Source organism: Brassica napus, chromosome C3 (genome assembly GCF_020379485.1).
Source record: "Brassica napus cultivar Da-Ae chromosome C3, Da-Ae, whole genome shotgun sequence".
In the NCBI taxonomy this organism is placed as follows: domain Eukaryota; kingdom Viridiplantae; phylum Streptophyta; class Magnoliopsida; order Brassicales; family Brassicaceae; genus Brassica; species Brassica napus.
Genome location: NC_063446.1, coordinates 59,960,878 through 59,981,359, shown reverse-complemented (window position 1 = coordinate 59,981,359; position 20,482 = coordinate 59,960,878). Strand labels below are relative to the sequence as shown.

The following is a 20,482-nucleotide window of genomic DNA, read 5'->3' as shown; positions in this document are numbered from 1 at the left end:
ATACACAGAAATAAACACACTTAGGTAAATTTTAAAGTTTTCAAAAAAACATTTATGCATTCCAAAATCTAACCCTAAGAACACATACAATACTACAACATATGTTAGCAAAACTTAAACCAAAGAATATCATGACTCACTACTTTCACTCATCTATGTTGAAATTAACTTTTGTTATATCTTAATTTATATCTCTTAAAACATATGTTAATTACATGATTTCAATTTTTCACTTATCAAAATATTTTTTACAAAATATTTAAATTATTTCTAAGTAGAACTAGTCCAGACGAATTTCCAGTAAGTCGTCTGGACGACTTACGGGGGTTAGAAACGTAAAAAAATTTTGGTTTTTTTTGTTTGTTCACAAGGGGCTGGTTGTAATTTCAATAGCCTTTTAGGTTACTTTTGCATTTGATTCAAGTTTGGGTTTACTTTTGCATTTGAAATCAAGTTGTGAGTCATATTTGACAATTTTCCCAATATTTTATAATGAAAAAGCAATTATTGGAATATCACCTCCTATAATGGTATTTGAAAGTTAAAAAAAAATAACTTACATTTTTAAAATGAAAATGAAAATGTTTGAAATTAAAAATAAAGTAAAAAATTATTTGAAAAATCGATTTTAAAATTTGTATATATTTCAAATATTTCATAAAATGATTAAAATATCAAATTATGGTAATTTAAAAACAAAATAAAAATGTTACTTTAAATAAATATTTAAAATTTTAAAGATCACCCCCCCCCCCCCCCCAAATTAAATGTTTAACAAATCTTTTTAAAATTTACTCAAATCTCGGATTTTCTTGGATTTACTAAAATCTTGAATACTCTCAAATCCTTAATTCAATACAAAAGGTTGATATTCCTAATACTGAACACGAGTTTCTTGTCTCGGCCAATCTTTTATCATCGTCTCAACATGATATTCTTAGTAAAAATGTATATTTATTTTTCTATAAATTCAATATTTAATTTATCACATACATTTTGCATCCTTTTTCTTAGGGTAGGCGTTCATGTACCCATTTGGTTTTTGTTCGGGTTTCAAATTTTTGGGGTCAAAGATTCAGCTTCATTCTGGTATTTCTAAATTTTGGTTCGGGTTCAGATAATCCATTTAAATTATTTAAAAATTATTATATACTTTAAATTTCTCAAAATCTATAAAGAATAATATATTACATATAATTTTGAATAAAATATGTCAAAATACCTTAAACTTAAAATATAAATTGGTTTGAATATTTGGATAGAGAACAATATATATTTCAAGTATTTCTGGTGTTTTGAGTATACTTTAGTTATTTTAGACATTTACTTTTCACTATTTTTATATATTTTCAAGTATTTTGGACAATTTAAAACTATCTTCTATTTTTTGGATGTTTTTAATATACATTAAATCTAAAAATAATTAGTATATAAACGTATATAAATCTATTTCTGATACGTTCAGATATCTGAAATACTTTGGTTCGGGTTAGGTTCAGTTTTGGTTCTCTAGATACCAAAATTTTGAACCTGTTCGGATATTTAATCAATTTCGGTATTACTTTTTCGGATCAGATTTGGTTCTTCGGATTCGGATAAAAAGTATTTTTATGCTATTGAATTTGTTATTTTAAACTAATATATTCAGTATTTAAATGAAAACTAAAAAGTGATATATATATATATATATATATATATATATATATATATATATATATATATAATTATTCAATATATGCATTCTCTGAATATTAAACAATTTAGTTTTCAGTGTAAAATTTAATTGCCCGCGCATTTTCGTTTCCTAGTATAAAGAAAAGCATTCTTCAGTAATATTGACAAGAAATTATTACATAAATACATTTTATTTTTGCATATCTTATCTATTAAAAGAGAAGTCACAACTTCTTTTCATGTGTGATTTTTTAAATATTGGACTTATTGGACCTATTACTAGAATGTCATATAACATAACCATCTTACCCTTTCGATCTTTTAATGAAATTATCTTGACTCACGTAATAATAGGGAGATCCACCTACCGTTCGTTTTATAGTAGATCCACCTGTAAATATATATAAGCAAAATATCTCAAAATTAACTTGACTCGCGTAATAATGGGGAGATCCACCATAAGTTCGTGAGTCAGTAGATCCACCTATAAATATATAGAAGCAAAATATCTCAACATCCAATATCCTAACGATATGTATCAAACACATTTGTTAGATTTCCTTAAATTGCTGTTGCCGTTAACTACTCAACAAATCTACTATATTTTCTATAACAACTAATACATAGAATCTATTCTATTTAGTGTAGATTAGTTTAAGATTTCACAGAATATACTCTCTATTTAACCATCTATAAATAACTACGTGATGTTTCATACTTCGACATCACCTTCACTTTTCTGCAAAAATGTCAACTAATAAGAGTGTTTCTTTGCTTAAGGCCGTCAAGCCATACAAACAAAGGTGGCGTATTCAAGTTAGGTTGATTCATTCGTGGAGACAGAAAACCATATATGGAGGAGATAGTCTTGAGATGATCTTCGCTGATGTGACTGTGAGATTATTTGTGGTTATTTGTTTTTTTTTTTGTAATCATATCCATATATGTACTAAGAGTATCATCTATTTTTTTTGTTTCAGGGTGATAAAATCCACTGTTCGTGCAAGAGGACTTACATTCAACGTACGCAACGTGACCTGCGTCTTGGTGAATGGCATATGATAGATGTATTTTCGTTGTCTAATGCAACGGGACAGTATCGTACAACGAACCATACATACAAGATGTCCATCATTGAGGACACAAAAATATCTAAAAGTTCCTATGTGTGTGATGATAAGTTCTTCCGTTTTGCCGATTTTGAAGAGATTGGAAATGGAACCCTCAAAACTCATTTTCTAATTGGTTAGTGTATCAATCATATTTTGTTGTATTATTTAAGGTGATTGAAGTTAATTTTGTTTAGTATGTTATTTTTTCAGATGTCATTGGTCAAGTGACCAGTCTTCGTGACATTCAAACTGTCCAAGTTTCTGGCAAGGATAAGAAGAAAGTTGAATTCCGTTTACTGGACAGCATGTGAGTTAATATAACAAATTGATATCTACACTCTTTATATAATATATGATTGCTTATGGATTGAATGACTTATTATTTCAGTGGTCAGAGCATTGCCTGTTGTTTGTGGGGAAAGTATGCTGAACAGCTTGATGATCATCGCCAACAAACAAAAGATCCTAATATGGTGTGCTTGATCCGGTTTGCGAAAATTGGGTTTTACAGAGGTTTGAACAACCATAACAGAAAGCTTTGGATTTAATTTTAATAAAAATAATGTACTTAATTAATGTTTTTCTTCTTCTCTCGTGCTTTTGTTTTATAGGAGAAGTTCAAGTAACCAATGCATTTGATGCATCACTAATCCTTTTCAATCCCGAGTTACCCGAAACTCTTGGTTTAACAAACGTGTATGATTCTAACTACTATATTTATATTGTTCTTATACTATAAGACTTTGACCCTTTTATTTTTATACATGCTATTTTATTTTCAAAAGGGAACATAATGAGCTTGCTCTCGCTCTTATTGATCCAAAGAAAGAGAAGCGTGTGACCAGATACCAAGCTGAGGATTGGAATGATGTGGATATTAAATCTATCTCTGAGATCAACATGGCAACAATGGTTTTGTTCTTATATTTTGATGAACATTTAATTTACCATCATGTTTATGTTTTCAATAATATCTGATTCTGCTTTGTTTGCATGTTTAGGAAGAGGATTGCAAAATCATCTGCTCAATCGAATCTATAGATACAGATTGGAGCTGGTTTTACCAAGGCCATGACAGTTGTAAGAAACGTGCAATACTAATCAAATCAAAGAGTGGAAATTTGGCTTCAAATGAGAAACCAGTTTTCTGGTGCACAAATTGTCGTACTAATGTCACCGTTGTATCTCCAAAGTGAGTTTTTATGCTTTTAGATTACCTATGTCTTATTTGTTTTTTTTTTTAATTTTACATTTAACTGCTATGTTTTTTGGTTTTAAACAGATTCAAATTGCATCTGGTTGTCAAAGATGACACAAGTACTTGCAAACTGATGATCCTTGATACAATTGGTAAAGTCATTGTCGGATGTGAAGCAGTAGAGCTTTGGGATGGTTCCTATGATGAGGTTACTATAGATAGATTTTTATTAAGTTTATTTACTAATACTTGATTTACTACATCAATGACGTTTGCTTTGAAATATTGAAAATGCAGATTGAAGATCCTGATGTCTTACCACAACCTATTAAAGATTTGGTTGGGTTATCATTTTGTTTTGGTGTTACTCTTGGCTCTGAGAATGTTTCCGGTGGATCAGAAATCTTTTTGGTTTCACAAGTTTTGTCTGGAGACAAGCTTCTCCAAATCGAGACAAATTCTGAACCCATAACTCATGTTACAGATGGTTCATCAATCATGTCTGGTGGAGAGGTATGTTTTAAGAATACAATGGATGTGACTATATGGTTTGTGCTCCTTATATATTGTTTAGTGTGATTAGCTTTATATAAACGTTTTTCGTTGTTTGTTGACCTTATGATTAGGTGTCTGCACCAGAAAAAAACAGTCAGAGTTCAGAAGAAGGTTCCTCAACCCCGTTCTCAAAGCGCAAAGAAAAAGATCAACTTGAGCAGACTTCAACTTCCAAAAAAATTTGTACCAAGGCTATCAAGATGGAGAAGATTAAAGATGATTAGCTGGAATTAGAAGGTTTCATGCGAGATTGATGAGTTTTTCATTATTTTTATGCTTTTTTAAAATTCTTCTTCTGGTTTGTTTTTAATAATGTCTGTTGTTTTATAAAACAGACTATTTATTTTCTTTGCTCGAACTTAATATTTATGGGTTTTAATTGGCATAATAAATTTATTTACTATCCTTAAAAATACTATCATTAACCAATGCAAACAATGACTGAGACTGCTTCAAAAGAACTTCCATTCTTATCTAGCCGAACAACTTAATTGTACTAGCAAACTATAAGTTGGAAAGCAGTGACTTACTGGTGTTTTGATGGTTTGACGGCCAGTGTCTGAGCGCTGTCAGAGCTAAGGAGAATCAAAGTTCTTGATATCATTCCTGAAACCAAAAAAATGATTGTATGGATTTCAGTGATACGTTTTTATACTATATACATCAATCAAAATACTTTCACAAATCAAAAAAGGATACCGGAACAAAGGAAAGCTCATCTAGCTTTAAATTAAAAAAATATATACATATCGGATATTTAATTTTTATTTACATATCTTAAAACTATAATCTTCCATTTCTAACAAGATTTTCACGGTTTTAGCAACTAGATAATATTATATTTTAGCAACTAAATAATATACCATCCAAGCTAAAAAAACTCATTTTCTCTAAACTCTGTTATCAATTTTCACACTCCTGTACCATTGTGTAACTTAAGAGTCTGCAAGGAGCATAAATATTTCTCATAACTTCTACATCTAATCAGGTACATTTACCATCACGAAACTGATTTCACATTCAAAACGTGTTTTGTATATAGGTTTTGGTTTTCAACAAACATTATTGCAGGCACAATGAAAAGGAAAAAAAGTGATCCGCCAATTCAAAAGGTGGATTCAACACTACAAACAGAGAGTAAAACTAGACAAAAACAGAACAGTGGGAATTGGATGCAAGTCGACAGAAATCTTAACAGAAAATCAGTTAGAAGTGCGGATGTCCCACTGTCTTCTATTTTTAAGAGACTGTTTCATGATGTCGTATACATGCCTACTGATGCTGTTCCACCTAGCAATCAAGGGAAACTACTCACTCCATGTACACCAGGAAACATGAGCAAATGCTTTAAAAGTATGGTTCAATATATTTACTTCTAATGACATTGTTTTGTGTGACCCCTGTTCATTTTACTTAAACCAAAACTATATGTTTTAAATCAGTAGGTGTGGACAGTGGGACTGGCCAACTTATAACACGGAAGTTTACAGAGAAGTTGTATCACATCTTTAGCATGTAAGTATAAACCAGTACTGAATATAGTATCAATCGCATATATTGAACGATTGTGACAAAACTGATTTTTTGATCCTATTACTGTGCTAGACACATCTGGCATCAGAAAGAGACCACCAATGGGCTTACCAGACAACACTGATAAAAAGAGTTTTATGGATCGTCTTGATGAAGATTTGAATAGTGATACATTTCTTGAGCAAATGAGTGGTGATGAAAGTGAAGAGGATGGGAATGCAATAGCAACAGAATCTGACTTTGAAGGTTATATTTTAGCGAGATTTGTCTATGTATATGCGATCTATGAGTTTGGCAATATGTAACTGTATTAACATTTTTATTTTTTAACATTATGTAGATATATTTGATGAGAGTTTTCAACCAGACTTTGAGTGTAGTTCACAAGAAAACACTGATTCTGAATCGGAACCAGAAATAGAAGTTGTTGACTTAACCGTTGACACTGAGCCAGATACCGTGCTTAACACTAACAGAGTTAAATCTTTGGCAGCACTTTTCGAAGAAGCATTTCGTGCTACAGAAAAGCCAGCTAAAAAAGCTTTACCAAAAGAAGATGGTAATAAACACCAAGATACTAAAATCACATATATAGTATTACAATTCTCACTAACTATTTTTAAAAATCTACAGCTTATATAGATGAAGGGGATGCAACTTACACATGTACTTACTGTGGCGCTATTATGTGGTTGGTGAACGCTTAAATAGGCGTCTTAAAACCAAAAATCCTAAGTTTTCTCTCTGTTGTATGAAAGGACAAGTGCAGTTGCCATTACTAAAACAACCACCTGAAGTTCTTAAAACTTTGCTGAATGGAGATGATAAATTAAGCAAGCATTTTCAGAGAAACACAAGAGCTTACAACATGGTGTTCTCATTCACTTCACTTGGTGGAAAAATTGATAGATCTGTTCGAAAGGGAAAAGGTCCTAACATGTTGGTCCTCCAAGGTGAGAACTACCATTTAATTGGTAGTTTACAACCACATAATGGAAATGATGCTAAGTTTGGACAGCTTTATATCGTTGACACTGAAAATGAAGCAGAAAATAGAACAAAGGCGTTGAGGTAATTAAGCCTGACTTTTTTTTATGTTTATAATTATAAGAATAGATGTTTACTGTGACTATTAATTTTACCCGTTTTATGTGTTATTTTTTACAGCAAAGGGAGGCAATCAAAAGCTTATAAAAAAAGTGATGGACTTAAGAAAGAGATCATCGACCTTCTGATTAAGATGCTGAATGAGACCAACCCTTACGTTAAGCAGTTCAGATCAGCAAAAGATCGTTTCACCATCAATCCTAAAGACTCTTTTCATATGAGGATAGTCAGTGATAGAGCAAAGGATGGAAGAACATATGACACACCGACAGCATCAGAAGTCGCTGCACTGATTCCTGGAGATTTTAATCTGGACATGGATAAAAGAGATATTGTTCTTCAACAGAAATCAGGCAAGTTGCTAAGGATCGATGAAATACATGCTTCATATCTTGCACTTCAGTATCCTCTTTTATTCGTACATGGAGAGGATGGTTTCAGACTTGGGATAAAGAAAGGTGTTACTAAAGCTACAGAGAAACTGAAAAAGGAAAATATCAGCATGAGGCAGTTCTTTGCGTTTCGTTTGCATGAACGTAAGAATGAGGCTCATACTATCCTAAATTCAGGAAGGTTGTTTCAGCAGTTTGTTGTGGATGCCTACACAACTATAGAATCCAATCGCCTACGCTATCTGAGGACTCACCAGACGACTTTGCGTTCTGACAGTTATGACTCTATCAAGCAGTCAGAAAATGCTGGCAGGATTGATATGGCCGAGCAAGGATCTTCGTTTCTCTTACCAGCTACGTTCACTGGTGGCCCTAGATATATGAAAAACCTCTATCTTGATGCAATGACTATATGTAAGCATTTTGGTTTTCCGGATCTTTTCATCACTTTTACATGCAATCCTAAATGGCCAGAGATCACAAGACATCTTAAGAGCCGAAAGTTAAAGGCAGAGGACCGATCAGACATCATTTGCAGGATGTTCAAAATGAAACTGGATTCATTGATGGATGATTTAACTAAGAAGAATATCCTTGGCAAAACTGTATCATGTGAGTTAAATATTCAGCTTTCTTGATTGTATGCTTTTATATTTCAACTATTTACTAAACCAGTGTTCGTTGTCTGATCTTTGCAGCTATGTACACGATTGAGTTTCAGAAACGTGGTCTACCACATGCTCACATTCTCTTATTTATGCATCCTACGGCCAAGTTCCCCACAACAGATGATATTGACAAGATCATTTCAGCTGAGATTCCTGATAAGTCTCAAGAACCAGAGTTGCACGATATCGTAAAGGATATGATGATTCATGGACCATGTGGAGCTGCTAATATGAAATCTCCTTGCATGGAAAATGGGAAATGTTCGAAGCTCTACCCGAAATCATTTGCTGATAATACAACGGTGAGTAAGGAAGGATTTCCGATTTACCGTAGAAGAGAAGATACAGATCGTTATGTAGAGAAGAATGGGGTGAAATGTGACAACAGATTTGTTATTCCTTATAACAAAAAACTATCTCTACGTTATCGAGCTCATATTAATGTAGAGTGGTGCAACCAGGCTGGTTCTATAAAGTACTTATTTAAGTACATTAATAAAGGAAGTGATCGTGTGACAGTAGCTGTAGAACCACCAGATCACATGGTTGCAGAGGCGCTTGGTATTCCAGAAGGAGAAGTGGACCAAAACAAAAGGAATGAATTCAAAGAGTTCTTTGATTGCAGGTATTTTTTCGATATTTTTACATACAACTGAATTTAAAAATCAGAAGAAAAATGATATAAAAAACTAATAAAATATGTTTTGTTTGGTATTGTAGATATGTTTCTTCGTCTGAAGGATCATGGAGAATTTTTAAGTTCCCTATTCATTATAGGTCTACTGCAGTTGAAAAGCTTAATTTCCATCTACCAGGCAAACAAACCATTATTTTCAAAAAAAAAGACAAACTGGAAGCAGTCATTAGTCGTAAACTCATTGAGAATACTATGTTCTTAGCATGGTTTGAGTTGTGCAAAGTTGATGATCTGGCTAAAACTCTCACCTATGCTCAGATTCCTAACTTCTTTACATATTTAAAGAGGCAGAAGAAGTTCATAAGACGGAAAAGGGGATTCAGTGTCGGCCGAATCAACTATGCTCCACGCAATCAAGAACATGCTTATTATCTCCGTGTGCTGTTAAACTATGTGAGAGGTCCTACGAGTTATGATGACATCAAAACATTTGAAGGTGTTGTTTATCCAACCTACAAAGATGCATGTTATGCTCGAGGATTGTTAGATGATGATCAAGAGTACATTGATGATATTCTGAGGAGAAGCTATGAAAGCACAGGAGCTGAACTAAGACAGTTGTTTGTTATGATGCTCATGAACAACAGTTTATCTGGGCCAGAGGATGTTTGGGAGAAGACTTGGGAATGTCTTTCAGATGATATTGAGCATCACAGGCGTAAAACTTTCAATAGGCCAGGTATTTTTACTTCACTATTTTCGTTTATTATTTAATTTTCTTGCTAAATGTTACATACTGTTTTCTGTCACAGACGTATGAGCAAAATCCTTCTAAAGAAATTCGTTTTTTCTGTTGTAGGACTATTGTTAAGTGACCATGAGAAAAAGAAATTCGCTTTGCTGGAGATTGAAAAGATTTTGAAGCGTTGTGGGACTTCTTTGGCAAAATATCCTTCTATGCCACAGGTAGCAAAGACACATAGTAAGGATTCAAATGTGTTGATATTAGACGAGAGAAGCTATGATCGTGAGGCTTTGTTAGAAACTCTGGATAGAGATGTTCCAAAGATGACTTCAGAGCAGAGAAAAATATATGATGAAATCCTAGATGCTGTTAACGAGGAAAGAGGTGGAATGTTTTTTGTGTCTGGATTTGGTGGCACTGGAAAAACGTTTCTCTGGAAATTACTATCTGCAGCCATTAGATCACGAGGAGATATTGCTCTTAATGTTGCATCGAGTGGGATTGCTTCTTTGTTGTTACAAGGTGGTAGGACTGCTCATTCAAGGTTTGGCATACCACTTAATCCAGATGAGTTTTCTTCGTGTACTATGGCTCATGGATCAGATCAAGCTAATTTGGTGAAAGAGGCATCATTGATTATATGGGATGAAGCTCCCATGATGAGTAGGTATTGTTTTGAAGCATTAGATAGAAGCTTATCTGATATTATTGGGAAGCAGAGCGACAAGCCATTTGGTGGAAAGGTTGTAGTTTTTGGAGGCGATTTCAGACAAGTGCTCCCAGTAATAAATGGAGGAAGTAGAGCTGCAATCGTGTTGGCTTCTATGAATTCTTCGTATCTGTGGGAGCATTGTAAAGTGCTGAAATTAACTAAGAACATGCGATTATCATCTGGTGGTTTGTCAGCTGAAGAGTTGAATGATCTTAAGGAATTCTCTGAATGGATCTTAAAGGTTGGTGATGGTACACTTGGAGAGCCTAACGATGGAATAGCTGAGATCGAGATCCCCTCCGAATTTTTGATTACTGATTCTGATGAACCAATAGAGGCCATTAGCAAAGCAGTGTATGGAGATCCTTCTTCATTAAAAGGAAACAAAGAAGCTAAATTTTTCCAAGAGAGAGCTATTTTGTGTCCAACTAATGAGGATGTTAACATGATCAATGATTACATGTTGGATAAGCTGGATGGTAATTTATATTATCACCTTTTTGTGCTTTATTTTAGAGCCAAGATTTCCGAGATTCTTATATACACTAACTACATCCTATGTTTTAATTGTTTTTAGGTGAGGAAATGATTTATCTAAGTGCAGATAGTATTGATCCTACTGATACAAAAGCAGTGAATGATGAAGCACTTGACTCAGATTTTCTAAACAATATTAAAGTGTCTGGATTACCGAATCATAGACTTCGCCTGAAAGTTGGTTGCCCAGTTATGGTTCTCAGGAATGTTGATCCTCCAGAAGGGTTAATGAATGGAACAAGGCTACAGATTACTCAGCTGATGGAATTTATGGTTGCCGCTAAGATTATCACTGGATCTAATGTTGGGAAGACAGTATATATTCCTAGATTATTGATTACACCATCTGATACGAGAATGCCTTTCAAAATGCGCCGAAGGCAATTGCCTTTATCTGTTGCTTTTGCTATAACCATAAACAAAAGTCAAGGACAGTCTCTCTCAGAAGTTGGACTCTTCCTACCCAGACCTGTGTTTTCACACGGACAGCTCTACGTAGCTATTTCTAGGGTCACATCCAAGAAAGGATTGAAAATTCTTATTGTGGACAAAGATGGAAAACCTCAGCATAAGACCGTCAATGTTGTTTTCAAAGAGGTTTTCAATAATATATAAGCCAATGAGTGTTTGGTGAGGTATGTGATTAAGCTCTCCATCATTTACTGTTTATTACTCTACTGGAGATCATATTTTTAAAATCTCTTTGAAACGTGATGTGTTTTTCAGATTTTGGAACTTCATGAGAAGAGAGGAGGAAGTTCTTTATCGTACTTGAATTTCTGGACAAGCTGTTTTCGATTTATTTTCTGAAGCATGTTGTTGTTTTTGATATAACTTATCGTTTTTCTATTTTTTTCTAGATGTTAAAACTATAGCAAAGAAATAAAGACAATTAAACCTAGATATGCAACATACAATCAACTCACAGCCAAAACAATAAACCGATGAAACTATACTACATTAAACCAATGAAAACAATTATCTAGGATTCCTTTCTAAATTTTCCTTCTTATCTAACCAAACCACTTAGATTTTCTAGCAAACGTTAAATGGTTCTCAAAAATTTACCTGACTTATCGAATAGTGAGAGTCAAATGGATGAGTTTGGCGGGAGTCTTTGGCTTTCCTTGGAGCCTCTTTACGATCATCCTCACAATTTTTCATCCATGGCATGCCTGCCGCGAGTCAGATTGGATTCATCTTGGTTAGCTGGGCTTATCATTCCTCACGATCTTCCTCACAATATAATTCCTTGGCTTTCCTTGGAGCCTGTTTGTAATTTAAAACTGTTAAGAGAATAAATTTTGAAGTCAATCATTGAACTTTGTAACTAATTTATAGATGATACATAACTTACCTATACTGTTTGAGATGCCTAACCCATGTACGAGCTCTGTTTCTTGATCTCAAGATCATTCAACAGCTCCCCTGCAGAGATCTTCCATATCAGTCATCTTCAAGCTGATTCTCTGCAGAGATTACAAAAACAGAGCTTAAGAAACCATAACACTCTCAATAAGTCAATTTTTATACTTTACCTGCACTTATAGTGAATGGAGTTAGGCGTCTTTAATGATTTTTGGTTGTGGTAAGCTCCATTACCATTTCTTCAGGTATCCATCAGATTAAACTTTACTGCGAGCAAATAAAAGAGCATTTAGTTGTCCATCAAACTATCAGTAACTGTCAAACGTCATGTTCTTTGGCACTAACTAACACAAAACTAAAAAAATGAACATAATATTGTCCTATGGTTAAGGTCCTTTGTCATTGAGTCTGGTTTCTTTGTCAGACGTTGATAAAAACACCTATGATTAAGTTCCTTTTTGTCATTGATATCAGTTTGATGGACTAGATGTATATTAGTCAAGCTCAATCGAGAATTGTTCAAATTCTTTTGACCAGAGTTTCCGTAACGCAAGTGTTCAATATATACAATTTGATTCTAAACTCATCAGATCACAGGAAAAAAAAACGAATTGAAAAAGAATTCACAGGGTAATAGAAACTGATCTTATTTATTCATATTATAAAGGAATAGGAGTTTCAAAAAGAAAATAATTCACCTCTGTTTTCAGGTACTGATCGGAATTGCATATTAAATTATATTAGGGTAGAGCTCCATCAGAGCTCCATATATTCTTCCGCTGAGATTTTCATATCTCCTTCGAAACAGTACAGATCTCCGTCTACACATATTTGATAGATAAAATCAATTGAAAAATAAACAGAGGTGAACTAAAATAACCAAAACTAAAACTGTTATAAATAGACATGCTTACTTGATCTTGGTCGGGAGTCAAGAGAGGATGGTGTCTGAGAGACGGATTTAGTCGATCAAATAGCTTGAGGATCGTACTTAGGATCGTGTCTAGGTTAAAGAGAAGACATAAACCAAACAAAATGGTTAGGTAGACAGACACCTTTTTTTCCCGGAGAAAAATCTGTTAACGATCATTTTGGGCTTACAAAACATTAATCTCACTTTGGACTTTGAATAATTGAATTTAAAGAATACTTGACCCATTAGATTAATATTTTAAAGACTACTTGACCCATATGTATAATATTTAACTCTTTACAATCTTAACTTTTAAAATTAGATAATTCATTAAAAATATAATTAAATGAATAATTATATTCTTTATAAAATCTATACATGAAGCTTTAAGTTTAATTTTTGCTAAGTTTCTTATTTTGTGAAAAGTTTGATTATATTTTGAGATAATAATATTTTAATATTTTCCAAATTTTATTTCTATTTTTTATTCAATAATGAAATACTAATCCATCAAACAAAATATAATATATAAGAACAAACAAACACATGTGAATTTTGAAACAATCTATTTGATGGATAACAAGTATACTCGATAATATATGAATGTAAAAATTAAATTATAAAACTTTTTAAATTTGTAAAATATTACAATATCTTTCGAAGTAACAATAAAACAATATTTACCAATCTTTATATAAAATTAAGAGTTCAATAATGAAATAACAATCCAAAAAACATAATAAAAAACTGACGTATGTGAAAGTTTAAAATAACCTATTCAATAAAAACATATATGGTTAAATTATTATATTTTAAAAATTGATAGACACACATTATATATATTATAATATATACCAATTTAAAATTTTAAGCCAAATATCTAATATCAATTAAAATGGAAACAAACACCCGCGCGGTTGCGCGGATCGAGATCTAGTTATTCATATTATTTCATTCATTCTTCCGTTAATTTCATTTGACTTTTAAAATGTAAGTTCGAATATAAAATTCTGATATGTTTTTTTCTTACTCATTAGTTTTTTCTAATCTTATAAAAAAGGCAAAAACAGATTTTTGACAGGAGGAAAAGGTAAACTAAAGTGCTTATGGTCAAAGTGTTATGAAAACTGTTAAGAAACTTTATATATTTATTTCCTTCAACTTGTGAGAAAACTTCTGTTGAGAATATGTGTAATTTCTTTTCATATAAATTAACAATCTTGTACGAACGAACAAGCTACTTTAGTCGGCTACGATAACGATCAGAATAGGTTTTTCTTTCTTTCTATAGTCAAGTATTTGTCATAATAGTTTAAGAAACGTGAAATTTGTTATAAGATAAGCATTGAAATGATCATCCACTTCTTTACCAAACTCAAGCACTATGATCATCTACTCATCAAGCACTATGATCAACTCATTTACCAAATTAAGCATCATCTTTGTTATTTTATGTATTGTTGTTCACTATAAATACCATCACTCATCTTACTCTTTTGTACACCATAAACAAGAACAAGAGTTTATAATCAAAGAACCATTACATTTTCTTCTTTCTTCTTATAATAAACTCTCTCCCTTATACTAGTGTTATTTGCTTCCTACGGGTATTAAATTCTACTCTTATTTAAATTTCTCGATACTATAAATTATAAGTTATTTCATAACACGTTATCAGCACGATCACTCTGCGATTCGGTAAAATTTATTTGTATCATTTATACCATGTTATAATGGTCGGTATACCGCCTCTACTATTATTTATATCATGTTATAATGGCCGGAATACCGCCTATATTATTTACTAGTAATTTAATTTATTTATTGGTCGGCCGAGCCGCCTTATAACCTGTTTATTATTTATTGGTCGGCCGAGCCGCCTTATATCCTGTTTATTATTTATTGGTCGGCTGAGCCGCCTTATATTCTGTTTATTATTAATTGGTCGGCCGAGCCGCCGTATAATTTATTTATTATTCTGCATTGATCGGCTGAGCCGTCGCATGATTTGTTGTCATATAACATAAATATTTCATTGTCATAATTTTTCACTTTTATGAAATTTTATAGATTTGATTGACCGTTTAATACGATATTTTCAGACTAATTTTTGGTGCACTCGATTTAACCCCAACGGTCACAAAGAAAAATTTTCAAAAATTTCCCCTTTCTCCAACGGTCATGAACAGTGATTTTCATCTATAAATACAACTCATTTTCACTCTATTTCATCATCCAAAACATTTCATCTTCTCTAAAAAAAAAAAAAAAAATTTCAAATCGCTCGCCTCCGATTTTTTCATTTCAAGAAAGATGATTCGCGCACTTTTGTTTTTATGTACCATTTTTATTTGTGTTTCTATTTATGGTTTATTCGTTGGAGAATTTACTCCGAGTGAATTTAAGATGAATATCGGTTTAATTTTCTTTACATCGCTTCTCCTTGTAATTGCTTGCATGATTAATGTAAACGGTTTTTAAATTATGAAGTTCATAATAAATGGTTCATTTTAAAATTGCGAAATTCTAAAAAAAAATAAAAAAAAAATATATATATATATATAGTCATTTTAGACGATGATATATATATATATATATATCAACGCTTGTCTATATGTAAGAATAATAGTTATTTGATGAATTAAATTTTGCTTATTATACTTTAATATGCTTCATGGTTTAATGGTATTAAGGAAACATACTTTATGATTCATGGTCTAACATCATAAAAGAAATTATTTGTAATCGGTTAGTTTTGTAGTCGATTAGTCTTTGGTCTAATATCATAAAAGAATTTGGATTATATGTTGATATTTACTAATGTAATGGCCATGTTTATATGAGCAAAATTTAAAGTTTTCAGGATTGTGTATTCTCTCGGAAAGATATGTACAAGTTATCAGCCAATTCAGAAACGTGAACAGCTGAAACTTTCATCGCCGATATACTTCTGTTTATAAGATAAGTATTTTATGCTTTATATACAAGTTTAACAAACTTGATTAGATAAATCAATTTGCATGAAGTTGGCAGTGATATAAATTTGTTCATTAAATTGATTGATAGGTTAAACTTTGTTAAAAAGCATGAGAGTAATAATATAGTCTATATAATAATTACTATGAAAGTTTTATTTATTTTCTGATATAATAAGACACCTTTGTTAATACATATTTATATATATTTGAAATATTTTGATTTTATTACCATTTATATTGAGGATTTTAAGTTTAAAGCTTGACTCTAAAAGATCCATAAGTTTTGGAGAATAATATATAAAAAAAGTATTATCACCTGAAGTGATTACCTAAAGCTCATTTTGTATTTTGCATTTAAAGATTACAAGACCTGAAGTCTGTAAATAAAGCCAACTATGTTGGATGTTAAGTTTAAAAGTAAAATTTCTTCAAGAAATTTTTTTATGATGCATATATATGAAAAATATCTATTGATAAATCACGTCTAGTTGATTATGATTCATTCTCCTGAAGAGAATATGACATTTATAAACGTGACATCAAAAAATGAACATAAAAGTGGTTTTAGACGTGAGCATAAATGAGGTCAAGGTCCAAAGAGTTTCTTTATAGAACTCATACTCTCACTTAAAGTTGAGAAAATAAACATGGTAATAAAGAAAAGAAATTATGAATTCATCTGAAGATGAAAGAAAATTTATTGTGTGTACAATACAAGGTAGTAAAAACTTATAGAATGCTTAAAAAGAGGATCTATATGATGCTCCAGAAGTGTACATAGTATTACTGCACATAAAATTCAATTTAAAGTTCTTAAGAATGCAATTTAAAGTTCTTAAGGTATTGTATTTTTATAAGTATCAAAAGTTAAAAGGATCTACGAAAAATACATAACCCATGTAGGATATGTGTTGATTAAGAAAATGAGATACATTCGAGATTGATAAACCTGTAGTATTATCATCTCGAGGGGAAGAGTTAAAGAATCTCACTTTTTATGATAAGTCAAACATCCAGAAGATTATGTTTACACTAAAACTAAGATTGATGAATTTTTCTCAAAGTAAATCCATGAGATTTTGAGACACTTATGTTGAGACAATAAGCAAACGAAATGATATATACATTTCAATCAGAAATAATTCTCAAAGCAGTATAAGTATTTTAGAGAAAATATCTACAGCCTCTTATATATTGTACTACACAAAGATTAGTATAATGAAGATAAATGTATAGTAAACTAGAAGTTTACATTTGGCATGAATCAGTTAGACCATTTTGGTTCATTAATAATGCGAATATATAGGTCATATGCATAGTCATATAAGAACCAAAGATTCTTCCGAATGATTTGACATATGTTGCTTACCCATAAGATAAAAGGGTAATATGGTTTTCACCAGCCAAAATAAGATATTGGCATAAATAACGAAGATGTTAGTGGACTGATCACCCACTATGCATTTTTATAATATTGGTGAATTCACTTCTTAAAGTCTTTAACGACTATAGCACATTCACTGAGATAAGTGCTAAACATTTTGAGCAACACTGGTTCGCATCAAGCCAATAAATATTCACTAGTTCTCCCCATCATTGGTATAGGATCAGAAACCAATCATTTTCATCTAAGAATGTTGGATGTTGCTCCGCCACAGAGCTTCAAATGAAGATGTGTTTTCAAATGAGGTTGGAAATATATGTTGGATATAAATCTCTATTGACACTTAAGAATCCAGAGCCATCCCCGAAAAATATAAGTAAGGCTATACATGAATTCTAAAAGTGAGTTAGTACTTCCAACATAAGGGGGAGAAAATAAACAGCTGGAAAAGAAAATAAGTTGAAATGAATTATCATTGATCCTCGGGCTAAACACAATGTGAAATAGAAGTCCAAAAGATAATTCATTTCAAAACTTACTAAAGCAGTTGCCAGACACGACCCATATAAATATAGTGATCAAGTCACATATACCAGCTGTAAATGCTCCAATAAGAATAAATGTTCTACAAGAACAATATCAAACTGCTAGTCACGCCTGCAGCGTGGTAGACAGATTGGTTCCCAAGATAAATCCTCGTAAATGAAAAGGAGCATATATTGATAATGGTCAAAACGAGGCAATATAGTTTTGTATGATCTCCAGAAGAGAAATTAAACATGACTGACGAAAATTCAGGTACCTGAGACAAATGAAGAGATCTCAATAAGTTATGTCATGTATGAAACAAAATGGAACCGATAAGAAAATTGACGTCGATGATATTATACATGCAAAGTAGCAGTTGATATAATAAATGAGAAAGAGGATCATGAAAGAAAGTCTATTGAAAAGTGTACACAAAGAAATGATTGGCCAAATCAGAAAGATGCAATAGACAAAGATATAAACTTCTTGTGAAATAGAGAAGTATTTGGACCAGTAGTCCATACACTAAAAGGTGTAAAACAAGTGAGATGTAAATGAACCGTTGCACACAAAGAAGGATCAATATGAAATTAATTGTGAAGAGACATAATTTCATGTGGTAGATGCAACTAGTTTCAAGTTCCTTATAGTCTGGTAATAAAGGAAGAACTTGAATGAAACAATCCACTTGAAAAATGTTAATCCCTGAAAGTATAATCCATGAAGGATTGATGATATCAAAATCATGTTCCCGGGAACTCTGCATATTCGATCGAATTGAAACAAACTATTTTATGGGATATATGAAATATTATAAGGTTAACAAATGTATCCATTTGTATTTATCAAGAGATTATAAATCAATAGAATCATGATTTGAATATAATCAAAACTCCTGAAGAGTTATAGAAAAATTATATTTTGAAAGAAAACTCTTGACAATACTATATTGTTTTTATGTATTCTAAACTGGAGATCTAAAACTGAGATGTTATCATAAAGATCCTTAAAGTATTTTATTTAAGACGCTCGTATATGTTTGGTCCTGAAATACCATACGTAAGAGTGTTATTTAAGAAAATTATTAATCTTTTTCATTACTGAAAGATGTAATTTCATATGAAAAGAAAGAAAATCATAATAGTAACTTCTATAGTTACAAATGAATAATTCGTATGTACGAGACGAATTTCTATACGATTATATGTAAGAAATTTGGTTTGAAATCCAAATAGACCAATAAACTATTGTCTAAGTCAAAAGAGAATTATGGACAAGAAGTCTAAAGGCCCTAGATATCATAATAGAAATGAATAGAGTTTATTCTCTTAAGCTTAATTCTCTGAAGAGAGTTGATTGGAATGCATATCCTGAAGATATTGTTTCCAGGGAAAGAAATATGATAGTAAGTGTGGTTGTACTCTTTTTCCTTATCATGTTTTTTTTTATCCCATTGGGTTTTTCCATGACAAGGTTTTAACGAGGCAACAAAGAACATACAAAAGATAGACACCCAAAGAGAATGTTACAATTTGAGAGATGAAAATCTATCATTGTTCTAAAGGTTCTATGACTACTCATTCGAGGGGGAGCTTACGTAGTTGTACTCTTTTTACTTTTACTACGGTTTTTCCCATTGGGTTTTCCATGACTAGGTTTTTAACGAGACACCACGTAATACAAGATGGATGATCAAGGGGGAGTGTTATAAGATAAGCATTGAAATGATCATCCACTTCTTTACCAAACTCAAGCACTATGATCATCCACTCCTTTACCAACTCAAGCACTATGATCATCTACTCATCAAGCACTATGATCAACTCATTTACCAAATTAAGCACCATCTTTGTTATTTTATGTATTGTTGTTCACTATAAATACCATCACTCATCTTACTCTTTTGTACACCATAAACAAGAACAAGAGTTTATAATCAAAGAACCATTACATTTTCTTCTTTCTTCTTATAATAAACTCTCTCCCTTATACTAGTGTTATTTGCTTCCTACGGGTATTAAATTCTACTCTTATTTAAATTTCTCGATACTATAAATTATAAGTTATTTCATAACAAAATTAATAAAATTATTGTGAAATAATATTGGAAAAATGATTGCTAACGGCACGAAGTATCAGCCATCACATGACTAACCATGCAAACTAAACTAATGTATACATAGCTACGCGAAGTATATGTTATGCATGATAACATCCGTCAACTTAACGATGTTATGTAGTCAACATCATGAATTTAATTTCGTTCATCCAAAATTTGATGTAGATGTCAGAGACCATTTAAATATCTCGTTTCATCAATTAAAATATACAAACCCGACCGTAATTTGACTAAATGAGATTTTAACTCACATTTTAAAAGCTTAAGAATATTTTTAACAAAATCAAATTTACAAATCAATATTTTTTAACATTTTTTGATA

At 31.8% G+C, this 20,482-nt stretch overlaps 2 protein-coding genes across 2 annotated transcripts; both read left to right on the top strand.

Moving 5' to 3' along the window:
• The first annotated feature begins 1,882 nt into the window (after window positions 1-1,882).
• On the top strand, window positions 1,883-13,962 carry LOC106369409. Its single transcript, XM_022692972.2, has 6 exons — window positions 1,883-8,183; window positions 8,270-8,864; window positions 8,960-9,637; window positions 9,689-9,690; window positions 9,736-10,812; window positions 10,911-13,962. Exons 1-6 carry the CDS (start codon window positions 7,313-7,315, stop codon window positions 11,483-11,485), a joined length of 3,798 nt encoding a protein of 1,265 aa, XP_022548693.2. The 5' UTR covers window positions 1,883-7,312; the 3' UTR covers window positions 11,486-13,962.
• LOC106369410 (replication protein A 70 kDa DNA-binding subunit B-like) lies at window positions 2,422-4,763 on the top strand. Its single transcript, XM_013809568.2, has 10 exons — window positions 2,422-2,568; window positions 2,655-2,919; window positions 2,997-3,093; window positions 3,175-3,299; window positions 3,398-3,482; window positions 3,572-3,698; window positions 3,788-3,978; window positions 4,069-4,192; window positions 4,282-4,497; window positions 4,611-4,763. The coding sequence occupies exons 1-10, from the start codon at window positions 2,422-2,424 to the stop codon at window positions 4,761-4,763; spliced, it is 1,530 nt and encodes a 509-aa protein (XP_013665022.2).
• Window positions 13,963-20,482: the final 6,520 nt, after the last annotated feature.